The sequence below is a fragment of the Coffea arabica genome, chromosome 11c (assembly GCF_036785885.1).
Source record: "Coffea arabica cultivar ET-39 chromosome 11c, Coffea Arabica ET-39 HiFi, whole genome shotgun sequence".
In the NCBI taxonomy this organism is placed as follows: domain Eukaryota; kingdom Viridiplantae; phylum Streptophyta; class Magnoliopsida; order Gentianales; family Rubiaceae; genus Coffea; species Coffea arabica.
In genome coordinates, this window is record NC_092330.1 from 4,994,553 (window position 1) to 5,010,613 (window position 16,061).

General features: G+C 39.1%; 1 protein-coding gene across 1 annotated transcript; it reads right to left on the minus strand.

Annotated features, from left to right (window-relative positions):
- Positions 1 to 11,913: 11,913 nt before the first annotated feature.
- Positions 11,914 to 15,660, minus strand: LOC113715853 (uncharacterized). The gene has a single exon (XM_027240153.2). It carries the CDS (start codon positions 15,658 to 15,660, stop codon positions 11,914 to 11,916), a length of 3,747 nt encoding a protein of 1,248 aa, XP_027095954.2.
- Between the last annotated feature and the right edge of the window lie 401 nt (positions 15,661 to 16,061).

Consider the following 16,061-nt stretch of genomic DNA (forward strand, 5'->3'; position numbering starts at 1 on the left):
TGTCTTCTAATCACTAAAATATCTAGTCAATCTCTAATTATCCCTTAACACCTTATCAAATAATATTTCTTTGTACAAAACTCCTTTTAATTTTCAAAAATTTATCGCACTTATTGCATTAGCGGGTCCCACATCCATAATGCAATTTAAAGTTAGCATGAATTAACTTATACAAGGAAAATTATTTTAAAAACTTGACTTACTTATAAAAATATCGAGGAAATTAAGGCAATAATTTAAAGTAAAGATATTGCATTTAAAGAAATAAAATAAAATACAAAATAATTTTTCGGGTCCTCACACTTCCTCTACACCTTCACTCTCTTATTCACGAAATCTTATACCAAGGAGGGGCTTTAAGAGTCTGGGCAGCAGCATACCCTTATTTAAGCCGAGGGGTTTTCCTCCAAAGGGAGAGGTGAGGACGAATTCGAATCCATCAAACGAACCTCCCAAACCAAGGAATCATGATACCAAATGCTAGAGGTGTCAAGGGCTGGCCATATTGCTAGCCAATACCCAAACCAAAGGGCCATGATTGTACTCTCTAATGGCGACATTGTGACTAATGATGAAGAAAAGCACAAGGACATGTCCCATCTTGCTGAAGATGAAGGATTAAAAAAAATGAAGAACAACCAACAGAGGCCGCGGTTTGTCTCGGGTTGGTTGCAAGACTTGCAGTTGCAGCCTGTATAAAAGAAAAAAATATGCAAAGGGAAAACATCTTCTACATGTGTAGTTTGGTGATTGATCCTGGGAACTGCACCAGCATTGCCAGCTCGCTAATGGTGGAGACACTAGGGTTGCCTACCCGTAAGCATTCCAAACCTTACCGATTACAATGGTTGAACAATTGTGGAGACATACGAGTGTCTCATCAGATACTTATCTCTTTTAAAATTAGTAAGTATGAAGATGAGGTACTTTGTGATATGATGCTTATGCATGCCAACTACATTCTACTTGGTCGACCATGGTAATTTGACAAGAGTACCAACCATGATGGTCGGACCAATAAGTACTCATTCATGCATAACGGTAGGAAAATTACATTTGCACCACTTACACCTACGCAAGTGTATGAGGATCAAGTAAGGATTCAACAAGAGTTCGATAAAGATAAGGAAAATAAAAAAATGTTGAGAGTCAAGAGAAAAGAAAAGAAATGATTCGTGCAAAATTAGGGGAAAAAGGCAAATCAAGGGATAGATTTTGAGATACAAGCTGAGGAAAAATCAATGTTGATCGCAAAAGCCAGAGACGTGAGGAGAGGCTTATGTCAGGGCCGAAATCTCATTATACTTTATAATAAGGAGATTTTTTATCAACTAACAGCTTTGACCCGTCCTTGCCTAACTCGTTTGAATCTTTGTGCAGGTTTATGAAGACGTCTTTCCAGAAGACGTACCTAGCAGGTTATTGCCTATAATAGGTATTGAACATCAAATTGACCTCGTACCTAGAGCACCATTACCAAATAGATCAGCCTATCAAAGTAACCTTGAGGAAACAAAGGTGCATCAGCGACAAGTCGAGGAGCTTCTTAACAAAGGTTGGGCGCGGGAGAGCTTGAGTCCATGCGCTATCCTGGTCATCCTCGAACCAAAAAAAGATGGAATTTAGAGGATGTGCACCAATTGTAGAGTTGTCAATGCAATCACGGTAAAATACTTCCATCCCATTCCTATATTAGATGACATGTTGAATGAGTTCATCTTTACAAAAATTGATCTTAAATATGGATATCATCAAATTAGAATTAAAGAGGGGGACGAATAGAAAACCGCTTTTAAAACCAAGTATGAATTATATGGGTGGTTGGTCATGTCTTTTGGTCTTACTAATGCATCTAATACTTTTATGCGTTTAATGAACCATGTTTTGCATGATACTTAGGTAAATTTGTGGTCACGTATTTTGATTATATTCTTAGCTACAACCGAAATTTCAATGAGCACATTGATCATGTTAAACTTGTGTTAGAGGTACACCGTAAGGAAAACCTGTATGCTAACCTCAAGAAATACATCTTTTTCACTGAACAACTTGTATTTCTGGGGTTTGTTGTAAGTTCATGGGGCATTAAGGTTGATAAAAGTAAAGTTAAAGCCATCCAAGAATGGCCCGTGCCTCAGAATGTTGGGAAAGTTCGAAATTTTCACGAGCTTCTTAGCTTTTATCGATGGTTTGTGAGAGATTTTAGCTCCATTGTAGCACCCTTGACTGCTATTATCAAAAAGGATGTATCGTTCCACTGGGGTGACGAGCAAGAACTGGTTTTTAGTTCTCTCAAACACGCACTCACACACGCACCTATATTGTCTTTATCTGATTTCTCTAGACATTTGAAATTGAATATGATGCCTCAGGAATCGGCATAGGAGCTGTGTTAGTTCAAGGAGGACATCCTGTTGCCTACTTCAGCGAGAAATTGAATGGAGCTATACTAAATTATTGCATGTACGATAAAGAGCTCTATGCTCTCGTGCGAGCTCTTCAAGTATGGCAGCATTACCTCCATCCAAAGGAGTTTGTCATCCACATCGATCATGAATCTCTAAAATTTCTTAAGGCTCAACATAAGTTAAGTCAGAGACACGTGAAGTGAATTTCATTCATTGAAACATTCCCTCATATCATTAAGTATAAATCTGATAAGTCTAATGTGGTAGCTGATGCATTGTCTCGAAAGTATACTCTACTCAATACTCTTGATGCTAAGCTACTTGGATTTGAAGCTATTAAGGATTCATATGTTAATGATGATGATTTTAAAGGTGTTTACTTACTTTGCCAGCGGACTGATCATGAGAAGTACTTCTTGGCTAAGGGTTTCTTGTTCTCTTTAGACAAACTGTGCATCCCTCGAAATTCATTTCGACTACTCCTTGTGAAAGAATCACATAGTGGGGGTTTAATGGGCATTTCAGAGTGACTAAAACTTTATCCATCCTAAAGGAGCACCTATATTGGCCGAACATGAAGAAGGATGTGGAGCATGAAATTGAAAGGTGTATTCAATGTCGGTGTGCTAAATCTAAGGTAAATTCTTACGGCCTTTATATGCCTTTGCCAATACCTAGTGAACCTTGGGTTGACTTATCTATGAATTTCATTCTTGGTTTACCTAGGACTAGCTGAGGTCATGATTCTATATTCATTGTAGTTGATAGATTCTCTAAAATGGCTCACTTCATTGCATGCCACAAAACTGATTATGCCACTTTCATTGCCGACTTGTTCTTCCAAAAAATTGTTCATTTGCATGGAGTTCCTCATACTATTGTGTCTGATCGTGATGTAAAGTTTTTAAGTTATTTTTAGAAAACACTTTGGGCTAAACTAGGAACTAAGTTGTTGTTTTCAACTACTAGTCACCCTCAAACGGATGGCCTAACTGAAGTTGTTAATCGTACAATGTCTACCATGTTGTGTGCCCTAATTAAGAAGAACTTGCGTACATGCAAAGATTGTTTGCCTCATATTGAGCTTGCGTATAATTGTTCTAGCCATTCCACTACTCAGTTTTCTCCTTTTGAGGTTGTCTATGGGTTTAATCCTCTAACTCCATTGGATCTCCTACCTTTACCCGTGCATTAACGTGTTAATCCTGATGGTAAGCACAAGTCCGAGTCTATTAGGATGAGAAGGTGCGGCTAAATATTGAAAAGCGGACTAAGCAATTCCTCAAACATGCCAACAAAGGCCGTAAGAAGGTTGTGTTTGAACCTGGAGATTGGGTGTGGGTTCACATGTGCAAAGAACATTTTCCCGCCCAACGGTGCAATAAGTTGTTACCGCGCGATGACGGTCTCTTCAAGTCCTTGCTAAAGTTAATGACAATGCCTACCAATTGGACCTTTCAGGTGAGTATGGGGTGAGCGCCACCTTTAATGTTGCTGACTTATCTTTGTTTGATGTAGTGATGACCAAGATTTGAGGACAAATTCTTTCCAAGAAGGGGAATGATGTGGGTCATCTAGGCGCAATTTCAAGTAGTGCGAGTGAAATTCCAGCATCTCATGTACCCTTTGGCCCAATGACACGAGTTAGAGCCAAGAAGATGCGTGAGTCACTTCAGGCCTTTGTGCACGAGGTTTGTGAACAAGTAGGACGTGGTCTCGACAACCCCAGCTCCTTTGTGACATTGCTTCAAGCGGTAGATGAGTGAACCAGCAACTTGTGTTAACTAGCGGTCATAGAAGGGTCATTATAGTCATTATAATTTGTTGTTTCTTTGCATCAATTTTATTAGTTAGGAATAAAGGTGAACGACCAGCCCATGTTGGGTGATCCTTTGCCATTAAACATATTAGTTAACTTATTAACTTGTCCTACAAAAGGTAGCAGTACCTATCGAGTAGCTCTAGTAGTAATAAAGCACGAATTAGGGTTTACTTGTGTAAAACTATACAAAGGCTAACTTTATGAGAAATGAGCAGACAACTATTATCCAGAAAATGAAGAGAGTTCTTTTGGCCTTTGAAGCAACCCTTGAATATCTTAAATTGATTCTAAGTATTCATTTGGCTTATCAAGTAAGAAATCACATTTGTTTGTGACGCCGTTCTACCAAGTCACCAAAGTTCCTTCTATCGCTTCTTGCGGGTTTAGAATTATTCTTAACTCGCAATTAAGGGGTTTTAGGGGTTTAGGTCAACCGCGAAGAACTTCAAGGGAATTGATTGTCTAGATCTGGGTTTGTGGGATACGAGTTCTTCCAATTGCGCTTGGTTCGTATAATCTCTTTTGCTAATTATGCCTATAACATATATACACAACATAAACACTTAGTACTAAAATATTTTTTAAATGAATGAAATGCCATTTATAAAAATAAACCATTTACATATACCTATACTGCAAACGTAAATTGTAATACACATATACAAAATCATTAAACCTTTGATGCTCCAACTTATTCATTTTCTTTGTGTGAATATATTCAGAAACACTGTAGTTATGCTCACATCTTGAAGAAGAAGTTGTTTAATTCAAAATTTGAATTGTAAGTTTTTGTAAGTTTAGAGCATCACAACCAAAGAGTTTCCACTAATTCTCTGTCATATTCAAAATTAAAATATAAACAAAATATTCATAAATTAGATATATATATTAATAAGATTTAACTATGAGAAAAAATATAAATTACCTGGTCTGTCTTTCTTGCTAGTAAAAATAGCAAGTTTTCTGCCAAAACTCCTCTCCCGCTCTCAATACATTCCAATTTCTTTTGTCAAATTTTTCACAGTACACCAATCCACCCTTGATTCTATGTAATCAAATAAATCATTTGTAACTTGTAGATGTGTGGAGAATGTGGCTGTGTCATATTGAAAAGTAGGATTTAAAAATATGATGTAGCTTGCAGATTTTTCCTCAACACCCTATCCTATTGGTCATTGATGATATCAATGTAAGGCATATATAGTCTTTCACTATTCCTAAACAACTTTTTAATTCCAATAATTGCTCTAAACATACCTTCATAAAAATATTCCAAAATAAGCCTTTCATTAGTGTTACAAACTCTCAACAATCCAATAAGATGATCCATTATTCTCACCGTAATCAAACAATTATTCCAAAGTCCATCATCCAAAACAATTTGTTTGACCTCTTTTCCCTTGCTCCTTTTCAAGAACATTTTGTAATCTCCACTAGTTACTAAAGCTTGTAAATTGTCTTTGTGATCATGTGAACTCTTTAGTGCAATAAAAGTGGTGGCAAATCTAGTTTTCCCTGGACAAATAATCTCCTTCGACCCATTAGTTTTTCTCAACTAAATCAAAACAAATTCTGATTATACACAAAATCAATTACAGTGGAAGGAATAGACACTAGAGATTTAACATTACTCATTTCAACATTATCCTTTAAAATAAAATTAATACAATGAGCAGTATACGGAGACCAACAAATAGTTGGATATCTTTCATTTAATAAAGTTCCAACTGCCTTATAATTACCAGCATTATCAATGACTTAAATGCACTACATGTTTTAGACCAACCATTTCAACAATTTCAATGAACAGATTGCACAAATTTTCTGCATTTGTTATAATGTTTGATGCATCTACAGATTTAATGAAAGATATACCTTTAGGACAATAAACTAGAAAATTGATCAATGGTCTTTGTCTATTATCTTTGCACCCATCCCCCATTATAGCGCATCCAGTTTCAATCCAAGTATATTGAAATGAATCAACAGCTAACTGTACATTTTTCTTAGCATCTCGCAACAAAGTTAATCACAAAGAATGATAAGATGAAGCTTTATAACCATGGCCCATTGATGCTATTTGATCAATAACTTTTTGAAAAAATGGAGAATTAATAGCATTAATGGGAACACATGCATCATAGAACCAAAGAGCAATGGCCATATCAGTATTTTGACATTTATCGTTACTTTGCAAACAAACCTTGATAGTAGTTTGAGAACTATCACGTCCACCCTTAAAGAAAGCATGCATACCTGTAGGAGTAGTGGCTTTTCTCTTTCCTTTACCAAATGACATGCCAGCCTCATTCATTGAAATTTCCTTTACTCAGGAGAAGGAAGCTTTTGCACTCCATCACCAACAAATTCGTGCACTGGTTGACGAAAAGGATTTTCTACCCCAAAGTCTCCTCTCTTTTCTTTAAATTTTTTTCTCATTCTATTGCAAAGATGTTACTATTAAAAGTCTTACTGCTGGATCAACCTTTGAACATGAAGTAACACTGCCCGTTACTCCTGCTAAGTGTTGCTTCATTTGGTGGATGCCACCCCAATAAAATACTTTAAAACGATAAGTACATGTCATGATTTTTCTTCTTTGTACATTTCTACCCATAGAAACATATCTCATGCTATATTCATCTTCCGCTTATGACCTTGAGGTTGACTTGTAGATTCATCACTACTGAATGCTCCCTCCAGTGAACATTGTGAGTTACTACCACTACCGATATCCATCCTAAAATAAGATATTTAAATACTATTAGTCTTAAACAAATAATTAATACATAGCCGAAAAACTTGCTTTATGTATTTTAAATAAGTAATATGTAGTTTCTAACTAAAAAAGTAGTAGGGAAGTGGTGTTCAGTTTATGTTACAAAATGCCACCCACATATAATTTGAGCGCTTTGATCACAAGGAATTCACAATCAACGAGTTAAGAGAGTGTCAACGAAAAAAGTACTAAACCACTTAAACAAAGCATGCAATATTGCTTAGCACTTAAACAATTAACACCTAAGCCAACCATTTTACTATCTTACCAAAAGAGGGCATTAAACTGAAAACAACCCATGCCTAACACAACTAACAAACTTCAACACCTTTACCTTAGCAAAAGATAATTCTAGTCTTCTAATAATTGCCAAAACTAAAATATACATCGCATTCTTCTTTATAGAGGAGGTGCAACAACCCATATTTCAACTCATATATTATCAACGTTAATAATTAATTTCTAAGCTATCATAAACTGCTTAACAGTAAGTAAAGCATCAACAAAATTACTCCCTTTCTCTTTAGAGAATATGGCTACTCTATGCAATCAGTACTTTGCCTTGTGACTAAGCAGGGGGTAAGCATCAAGCTTCCAGCTTGAGCCAGAAAATTAACTTTCATCATGGCAGAAAACTAACGAGTAAAAATTTAAAAAAAAAACACAAAATTTGAGAACAAATAGATTGATCATAGTATAGCCCTCAGACATATTGTATTGTTAAACCAAGATCGAATTATACTACTAGAGAATTTATACCAAGACATGAGTAATGATCAGTTAAAACAAATTTTAATCAATTTCAGCAGAAATCACAAGAACAATATCCAAAAATAAGCAATTTCATCCAAAAACAGAAAGGAAAAAAAAAGACGTAGTCTCTAATTTCTCAACCAATAGGCAACTAAAACCAATAAACATAAAAGCAGACAAAGAACTTATTATATGCAGACTAGCAATGACCAAAAGCAAAACCAAAAAAATACCTTATCTAATTTCTCAAAAGTATCAGCTTTTCGTGGAAGCCATCAAACACGCAGTAATCATCAAAGAAAGAAAAAAAAGGGAAAAAAGGTAGAAAATTATGGACCAAAAAAACATTCAAACACATAGTAATCAACAAAGAAAGAAAAAAGGGAAAAAAAGGTAAAACTAACCTAGTAATAGCTTGAATTCCAGAGATGGTTGGCTTAGAATCGGGGCGGTGGGCCAAAAAAGTACACAAAAAACTTCGTACTTCCTTTTCGCTAATTGCTATGGATCAAGACTGAATCTGTAATAATCTTACAACAGGCTTAAAGGACATCGGATTGTGGTTCTGAAACAAAAATTGGAGTTTTGACTTTGGAGAAGAAATTAGGGTTAAGGGGAGAAGGAAATAAAGAGAGCCGCAAATTTGGAGAGAAAACTAAAAAGCCACTGTCTGTGATTTTGGTGTGTAGGAACTAGAAATTAGGTTTAGATTATTTTAGTCAAAGTTTAGTCAATTTTGGTAAAAAAATTAAAAAAGTCGCGGTTCACGGTTCGATTCGGTTTGAACGAGTTAAATAGTTTTTTATAGTTTTGACCGATTCTTGGGTCAAGTCAACATAAGTTATGAACTGGACGAACACATGGTCAGTTTGCGGTTTGACCTGGCAAACCGACCGGTCTGGTCCGGTTTGAAAACATGGTTGTTTGATTTGCCTATTTCATTCCGTTGGTCCACCACTATCAATTTTTGACATTGGTAGAAAAATATTTGTTTTTACATTTGAGAATTATTAGGATATTTCAATTCTTGAAATGATACAGGTGTCTGATTGTCATAACTTTGTTAAAAGTTCAATCAAGCAAATTCAAGAAGAGTAGATCAATAATAGAAATACTGATCTCAAGATCCTTACGTTATAATCTTCTTCAGTATATTTGGTTTGGGCATCTAGATTACTTATATAATTTTTTTTCTTTGTTTTGGGTGTAACCCTTTATTTCTTTACTACTACCGATATTGTTGAATCCTTTTACCATCAAAATCAAGCATTAACATATAAAAACATTGCAAAAGGTTATTTGACACATACAAAGGGACTAATACAATTTTGGTTCCTAGTGTTTGGTCTGTGTGATAATAGTCCATAATCTTTCAACTAAAACAATCTGGTTCCTAAAGTTTTCTAATTTTAAGAAAACTTATGACAACTAATAGAAAATCATAATAACTAATGGTCAAAATAAAATTGGATTTAGTCAAAAGTTTTGAAATTGCATTTTAGTCTGTAATATTTGAAGTGTCAGTCAATATGGTCTCTTAGATTTAAGTAGCTACATTAGGTTTTCTAAGATAAAATTATATGTGAATTGAATTAAATATACAACAAATATGTTCCTAAATTAATTTCTATAGAATTTCAAAAAAAAATTACTTATATTGGCACAACATTATCAAAGCATAAATAGCATCTTTTTGTTAATAAGTTATACTTGGAGACAATATATCGATATGAAATAAAATAAAAATTAGTGAAGGAAAAGAAGATTTATAGTTTTGAAATATAAATTTATTATCGTTACTACTACACAAATTCCTGCATGTATTGGACACATAGGCTTCAAATTTTGTAGTTAAATTAATAACCGCATCAGTTTTTATCACCAAACAATTTTTCATTACAAATTAGCCATTAAACTAAATTAGCTCACCTATAGTCATTTCATCGATTATTACTCTTAATCTATTAAATAATTAGAACCATGTTTTGACAAAAAAATAATCATTATGGACAAATTTACCCTTGTATTTTGACATGTGTTCTGATTATTTAGTAGATTTAGAGCAATAATAGATGAAATGGCCATAGGTGAGTTCATTAGTAAGTTTAGTAGCTAATTTGTGATGAAAAATTATTTGATTATTAAAAGCCGACATGAGCAATAGTTTAATAGCCATTGGTGGTTTTTGCTCTTATGATTATAAAAGCTAGTGAAGGCATATATTAATGTGAAATACTTTTAAGAATTTTTTTTCAAAAAATTCTTTTATTTTTGTTGTCTTTCCTACCAATTAAAATCCAATGTTGTAATATTATAATTTTAAAATTTTTAATATCTATCTACATACCCTAATAATCATTAAATGATTCAAATAATGTTATAAAATATTAATTTTCATTTCAAACTCAATGGATAACCCATTGAAATGCAAAAAAACTTAATTTATAAATAGTTCATATTCTTTATACTTTAAAAAAAGGAATTTAGTTAATTTTTTAAAATCACTAAAATAAAAAATGATAGCACATATTTTTAATTATTTATGAATAGCATAAAACAATAATATACATATATTATAATAAATTTGAGACTAATTATGCAAAAGAGATAAAAAAAAACATGAGATCTAAGGACTAGATTACTATTAAAGGTGTCTTTCTTAATGCTTCACTTATTACTAAGTCGCTTGCCACTGGATGACGTGTTGGCAACGCACGGGTTTCAGCTTCCGTCAAAGTGCTATTGCTGTCAGATGTCGAATATTGAGTCCCTCCGACACCTGTTCTTGGAGGGAGATCTAGCGGATATGGTGTGGAGGTTTTTTGGACCGTCGTGTGGATTGGCTATGAATGCCGAACATATCCGAGGGTGGCTGGGTAGTTGGTGGCTCAGGCAGGTGAAGTCGGACCAGCTTAGGTTTGTGTTTTAGCTCTTACCCAATCTCAGCTGTTGGCATATTTGGAAGGCTAGGAATAAAGCTGTATTCCACGGGTCGGTGCCAAACCCCGTTGGTGTCTGTCAAGGCATCTTCCGGGATTTAAAGGAGGCGTACTGGCTACGTTTCGGGGAGTTGCTTCGGGTGATGGAGTGGCCTACGTTCTTGCGTTGATGGAATGCCGGCCAGACGCTTTCTTCATCCGACAAATTCAGTGGCGTGCTCCGGGGCCTAGCGTGGTCAAGCTCAATATCGATGGGTGCTCTAAGGGTAACCCAGGGGTGAGTGGTGGTGGGGTGATCCTTCGAACTTCTGCGGGGTGCATGGTTTTTACGTTCTCCGGATACCTTGGGAGGTGTACCGGCATGCAAGCAGAGGCTACGGCACTCCTGATTGGACTCCAGCTATGTGTACAATGGGGTTTCACGGGTAATTTGGAGGTTGAGACGGATTCCTTGTTGCTACAACGGGTTCTATCGAGAAGCTACCGGTGTCCTTGGTCCATCAAGGGAGAGGTGGAGAAGATTGAACGAGTGACTCAGGGCGGGCTTCAGATCACACACTGCTATAGGGAGGCGAACAAAGTCACGGATGTATTGGCCAATACGGGATCCGCTCATCCTCTTCTTTCGGTCTGTATTTACGATAGTATTACTGGGTTGCCTTCAATGGCTAGGGGTGAATATCGGATGGATAAACTTGGTTATCCATCCTTTCGCAGATTTAGGGTTTTGTAACTCTTTCCTCCTTTTGATTGAATAATAATAATATATTAATAAAAAAATTAAAATTTCTATTACTTATTGAATACAATTTTGTTCTCGTGTGCATCTTATTTCATTCTACAACCCTTAATGTCACTATTTAAAATGTAGGAGAATAAAATGATTCAAAATCAAAAGATTGGAGGGAATAAAAATGCAAAGTTAAAGTTGTTGACTAATGGAAATTTGATTTTGACAGTTAATCATTCTTGAATTTCCATTAGTTGTCCTAATGTGGTTAAAATTAGAAACTTTAAGGACTAGATTTGCTTTAATGAAACATTAAGGACCAATTTAACACATAAGCCAAACATTGAGGACCAAAACTATTTTTTTTTTTGGCAAAACCCCGTACACGGGGAGGGGATGCCAGCCCCTAAATATTATTGAAAACGACAACTTAAACAAAGAAGGGAGACGCCTCCCCAATGTAAAGACTAGGCATACATAACCTAAACCCCTTCGCTAATCCAACGAACCCCAGGCACACTCCGTGAGTCCAGCACCACTGAGGCCCGGACGATTGCCGGCAACTCCTGGAACTGGTCATATTCCGTGACTCCTATTGCTCCCATATCCGCTAGCCTGTCTGCCGCCGAGTTGGCCTCACGGAACACATGCGCGATAGTGGCTGAAAAACCCTCTAGAAGTCCCCTAATTTTCCTCAAGCAATTACATAAAGGCCACTTAGCAAGTACCCCAGAGACAACCAACTGCACCAAGGCTTTAGAATCCACTTCTACCAACGAAGGGCGAAGCCCCCGTTGTGAACACAACTGCAAACCAAACAGTAAAGCCAGACCTTCTGCCTCCAACACATTGTAGTCCCCGAATTCCTTGTAAAAAGCAAAAATCATTTTTCCCTGATAATCCCGGACTAGCCCCCCACCCGTGGCCCTGCCATGCTTCACACTGGCGTCCGAGTTCAATTTAAGCAAACCAAAAGGCGGCTTTTCCCACATAACCGCCCGAGGGATCCTCCGCCGCGGCGGCGTGGTAACCAAACGAAGTAAGTCACAATCGACATCTCCGTTGAAGTGCGACCGACGAAACAAATTAGCCTTCCCAAGCCCCTCCAAGAAATGGTCTACCTCGCAGATAACCTTGTCACTCCCCCAATGGATGCCGCGGAAACGCTCCTGGTTCCTGGCAGACCAAAGAAACCAGCACACTACAACTGGCATAAACGTCCGAATATGGTCCTTCGAAGGAATTGCTGCCGTCCAATACCACGCTTTAAAAACTGATGCCATGCCCAAGCAATTGGGTAATCGAAAACCAAAACGGGCAGACATCCTCCGCCACACCTCGGAGGCCACCGGGCCTTTAAAGAAGACATGCAAAAGGTCTTCCTCCTCCAGATAACAGCACCCACATCTAGAGGGACAAGACAAACCTCTCGACCGTAAAGTCACATCCAAAGGTAGGAAATTGCGCATCACTCTCCAAGCGAGAAACGACATTTTCATTGGCAACACCGAAGACCATAGCAGTGAGTCAACCAAGGAATACTGCCTCTTTTGTCGGAGCACCTCCCATGCCGACTTAACCGAGAAGCAACCCGTCGGAGAAGGTAGCCAAACCATCCTATCTTTCTGAGATACGTCGAATGGCGTGTCCTTGATAGCCTGGATGACAAAACTCGGGACCCATTGGGCAAGACGCAAGTCATCCCACCCATCCAACGTAATAAATTCGGAGACAAGGAAATGAGGATGATCAGGCCGAACCACCACACTCTCCAAAGGCTCATGAAGGACCCAGCGATCTTTCCAAAAATCCACCAAACCATCCCCTAAACACCACCTAATGCTCGGCTCAACCATGGGACGTATCGCTTGAAGACGCCTCCAAATCGCCGAAGGTCGCACGGGTGCCGCGTCCGCTGGATGACAACCGTTGACGTATTTGGCGTGCATGAATTCTGCCCAAACAGAAGTTCCCAGCCTGAACCGCCACCACAATTTAGCGGAGAAAGCTCGCGCCATGTCCCTGAAAGAGCAGAAACCCAGGCCCCCTTCGTCAACAGGAAAGCACAAATTATCCCAGGAGGACCAATGAATGCGCCTCTCCCCGTTCTGGTCCCAAAGAAAGGAATTACAAAGTACGCCCAGCCTAGTGAGCACAGCCTTGGGAGGATCCAACACCTGAAGTAAATACATGGGCAGCGAAGCAAGGACATGCCGTGCTAATACGAGCTTACCCCCAAAAGATAGCAATTTCATGCTCCAATGTTCAAGACGACTCCTCATTTTGGAAACAATTCCATCAAACAAGATACCACAACGCCGGCCTTTATAAATAGGAGCCCCCAAATAAGTGAAAGGAAATGTCTGCCTGTTGAAACCCAGACCCCTATGTACCAACTGCTCCTGGCCCGGAGAAGCCCATGACGGCAAGAAAAAAGAACTCTTGGTGACATTCACTCTCTGTCCTGATGCTTCTTGATAGTCCGAAAGAAAACCCTTGAGCGCAGACAAGCACTCCTCTGAACATCTTGTGAAAATGAGCATGTCATCGGCGAAGGCCAGGTAGGGGACTACTGTCCCTGCTGAAACAAACCGCCAGTGCGGCTGACTATCCAGGAGATGGTGCAGCCCACGGCCTAAAAACTCCGCAATTAACACAAAAAGACCAGGAGAAACCGGGTCACCCTGCCTAACACCCCTCGTGGACTTAAAAAATCCAGAAGGCTCTCCATTCACCAAGACAGAAAACCAATTATTAGACACCAAGCGAAAAATAATGTCTACCACATGTTCAGCAAATCCAAACTTCCGAAGCATAAACAAAAGAAAAGGCCATTCGACCCTGTCATACACCTTTTCCATATCCAATTTTAGCATAAGATTTGGGTGCCTCAACCGCCTATCCAGATCCACCACCAACTCCTGAGTAAGAAGAATGTTGTCCGTTATCCCCCGACCTGGCACAAACCCTGTCTGCCACGGGGATATTAAGGTAGGGAGAACCGTAGCCAACCTATCCGAGACGAGCTTGGAAATAATTTTCGAGCAGACGTTGCAAAGACTTATTGGCCGGAAATCTTTCCATTGCCCAGCACCCGCCACCTTAGGCAATAAAATGATGGAAGTGCTAGTAAAGCACCTAGGCAGCCGCATACCTTGGAAAAAGGCCTGTACCGCCTCCAATAAATCAGATTTAATAATATCCCAGCACACCTGATAAAAACCTGCCCCAAACCCATCCGGACCCGGAGCACTATCTGCATCCAAAGCAAAGACCACCCCCTTCAATTCTTCCATTCCAGGCAAGGCACCTAACCTGTCATTATCTGCCGGCGTTAATTGAGGGAGCGAAAACGGAAGTGCTGGAGGGAGAAAACCGTGTTGCTCAGATGCGAACAAGGAGGAGAAGAACCCCACGGCTGACCGCCTAATATCTTGTATATCCTCCAGCCATGCTCCAGATTGCTCTTTAATACGGGCCACAAAATTATAACTTCGGCGTTGGCGGCAACGAGAATGGAAGTATGCCGAATTAGCATCCCCAACCTGCAACCATTTGATGCCCGACTTTTGTCTCCAGTACTCACACTCCACTGCCAAGCTCCGTGCATAAGCCGCCTTTGCCTCCTCCAGTTCTGCTCTGGAAACTGAATCCCTCTCCTTGTCAAAATGTTCCTCCCTTTGTTTCATAACAGCCTCAGCCTCCTTCACTTTGTTAAAAACATTACCAAAGACCTGTACATTCCATGTTTGCAGACAGCCTTTTACCGCCCGCAATTTATTATGGAACTTCGGCATACCCAGCCCCTCCACGGGCATCGCCCAACCCTGGCGGACCACCTCCATAAAACCTGAATGCCTCTGCCATACATTTAAAAATTTAAAAGAACTTTTCCCTTTTCTCCCATTGTTGGCAGTAATAACCAGCGGAGCATGATCCGAACGCCCTCTGGACAAATGAGACACATGGGAGAGATCATACCCCTCAGCCCAATCCCAATTCATCAAAGCCCTATCCAATCTCTGACACACCCTACCATTCGTCCATGTAAATAACGACCCATCAAAAGGAACCTCCGCTAAACCACAGGTGCCAATGGCAGCGTTAAATTCCTCAATGTTCCGTGCATTGGCTGGAGAACCACCCGCTCGTTCCTCCACAGTGGAAATGACATTGAAATCCCCTGCCAGTAACCAAGGCCCCCGCACGGAGCCCGCCAATTCTTCCATTGCCGCCCACAGGTCGCGTCGCCCCACCCTCGAGCACCGTGCATATACAGCCGAAAGCTGAATCGAGCAACCAGACGGAAAAGAAATGCCCATATGAAGGAGTTGCTCGGCCATCTCCCTGAAGCACAATGACAACTCATCGTACCAAAAAACCCATACCTTATTATTCAATGCTACCGACGCTCTGTCGAAACCTAGAAACCGGCGAACCACCTCCAGCTGCGGTGTATCCGACAATGGTTCTAGAAGAACTAGAATCCGTATTTTATTAGCTTTGCAAATCTTATGTAGATATCTGAGTGAATCTTTACGAGAAGCCCCACGTATGTTCCACACCACAATCTTAAAGGGATTTAACATGAGACTGCAACGAATAAGGATTTTGAGACAAGATATGAACC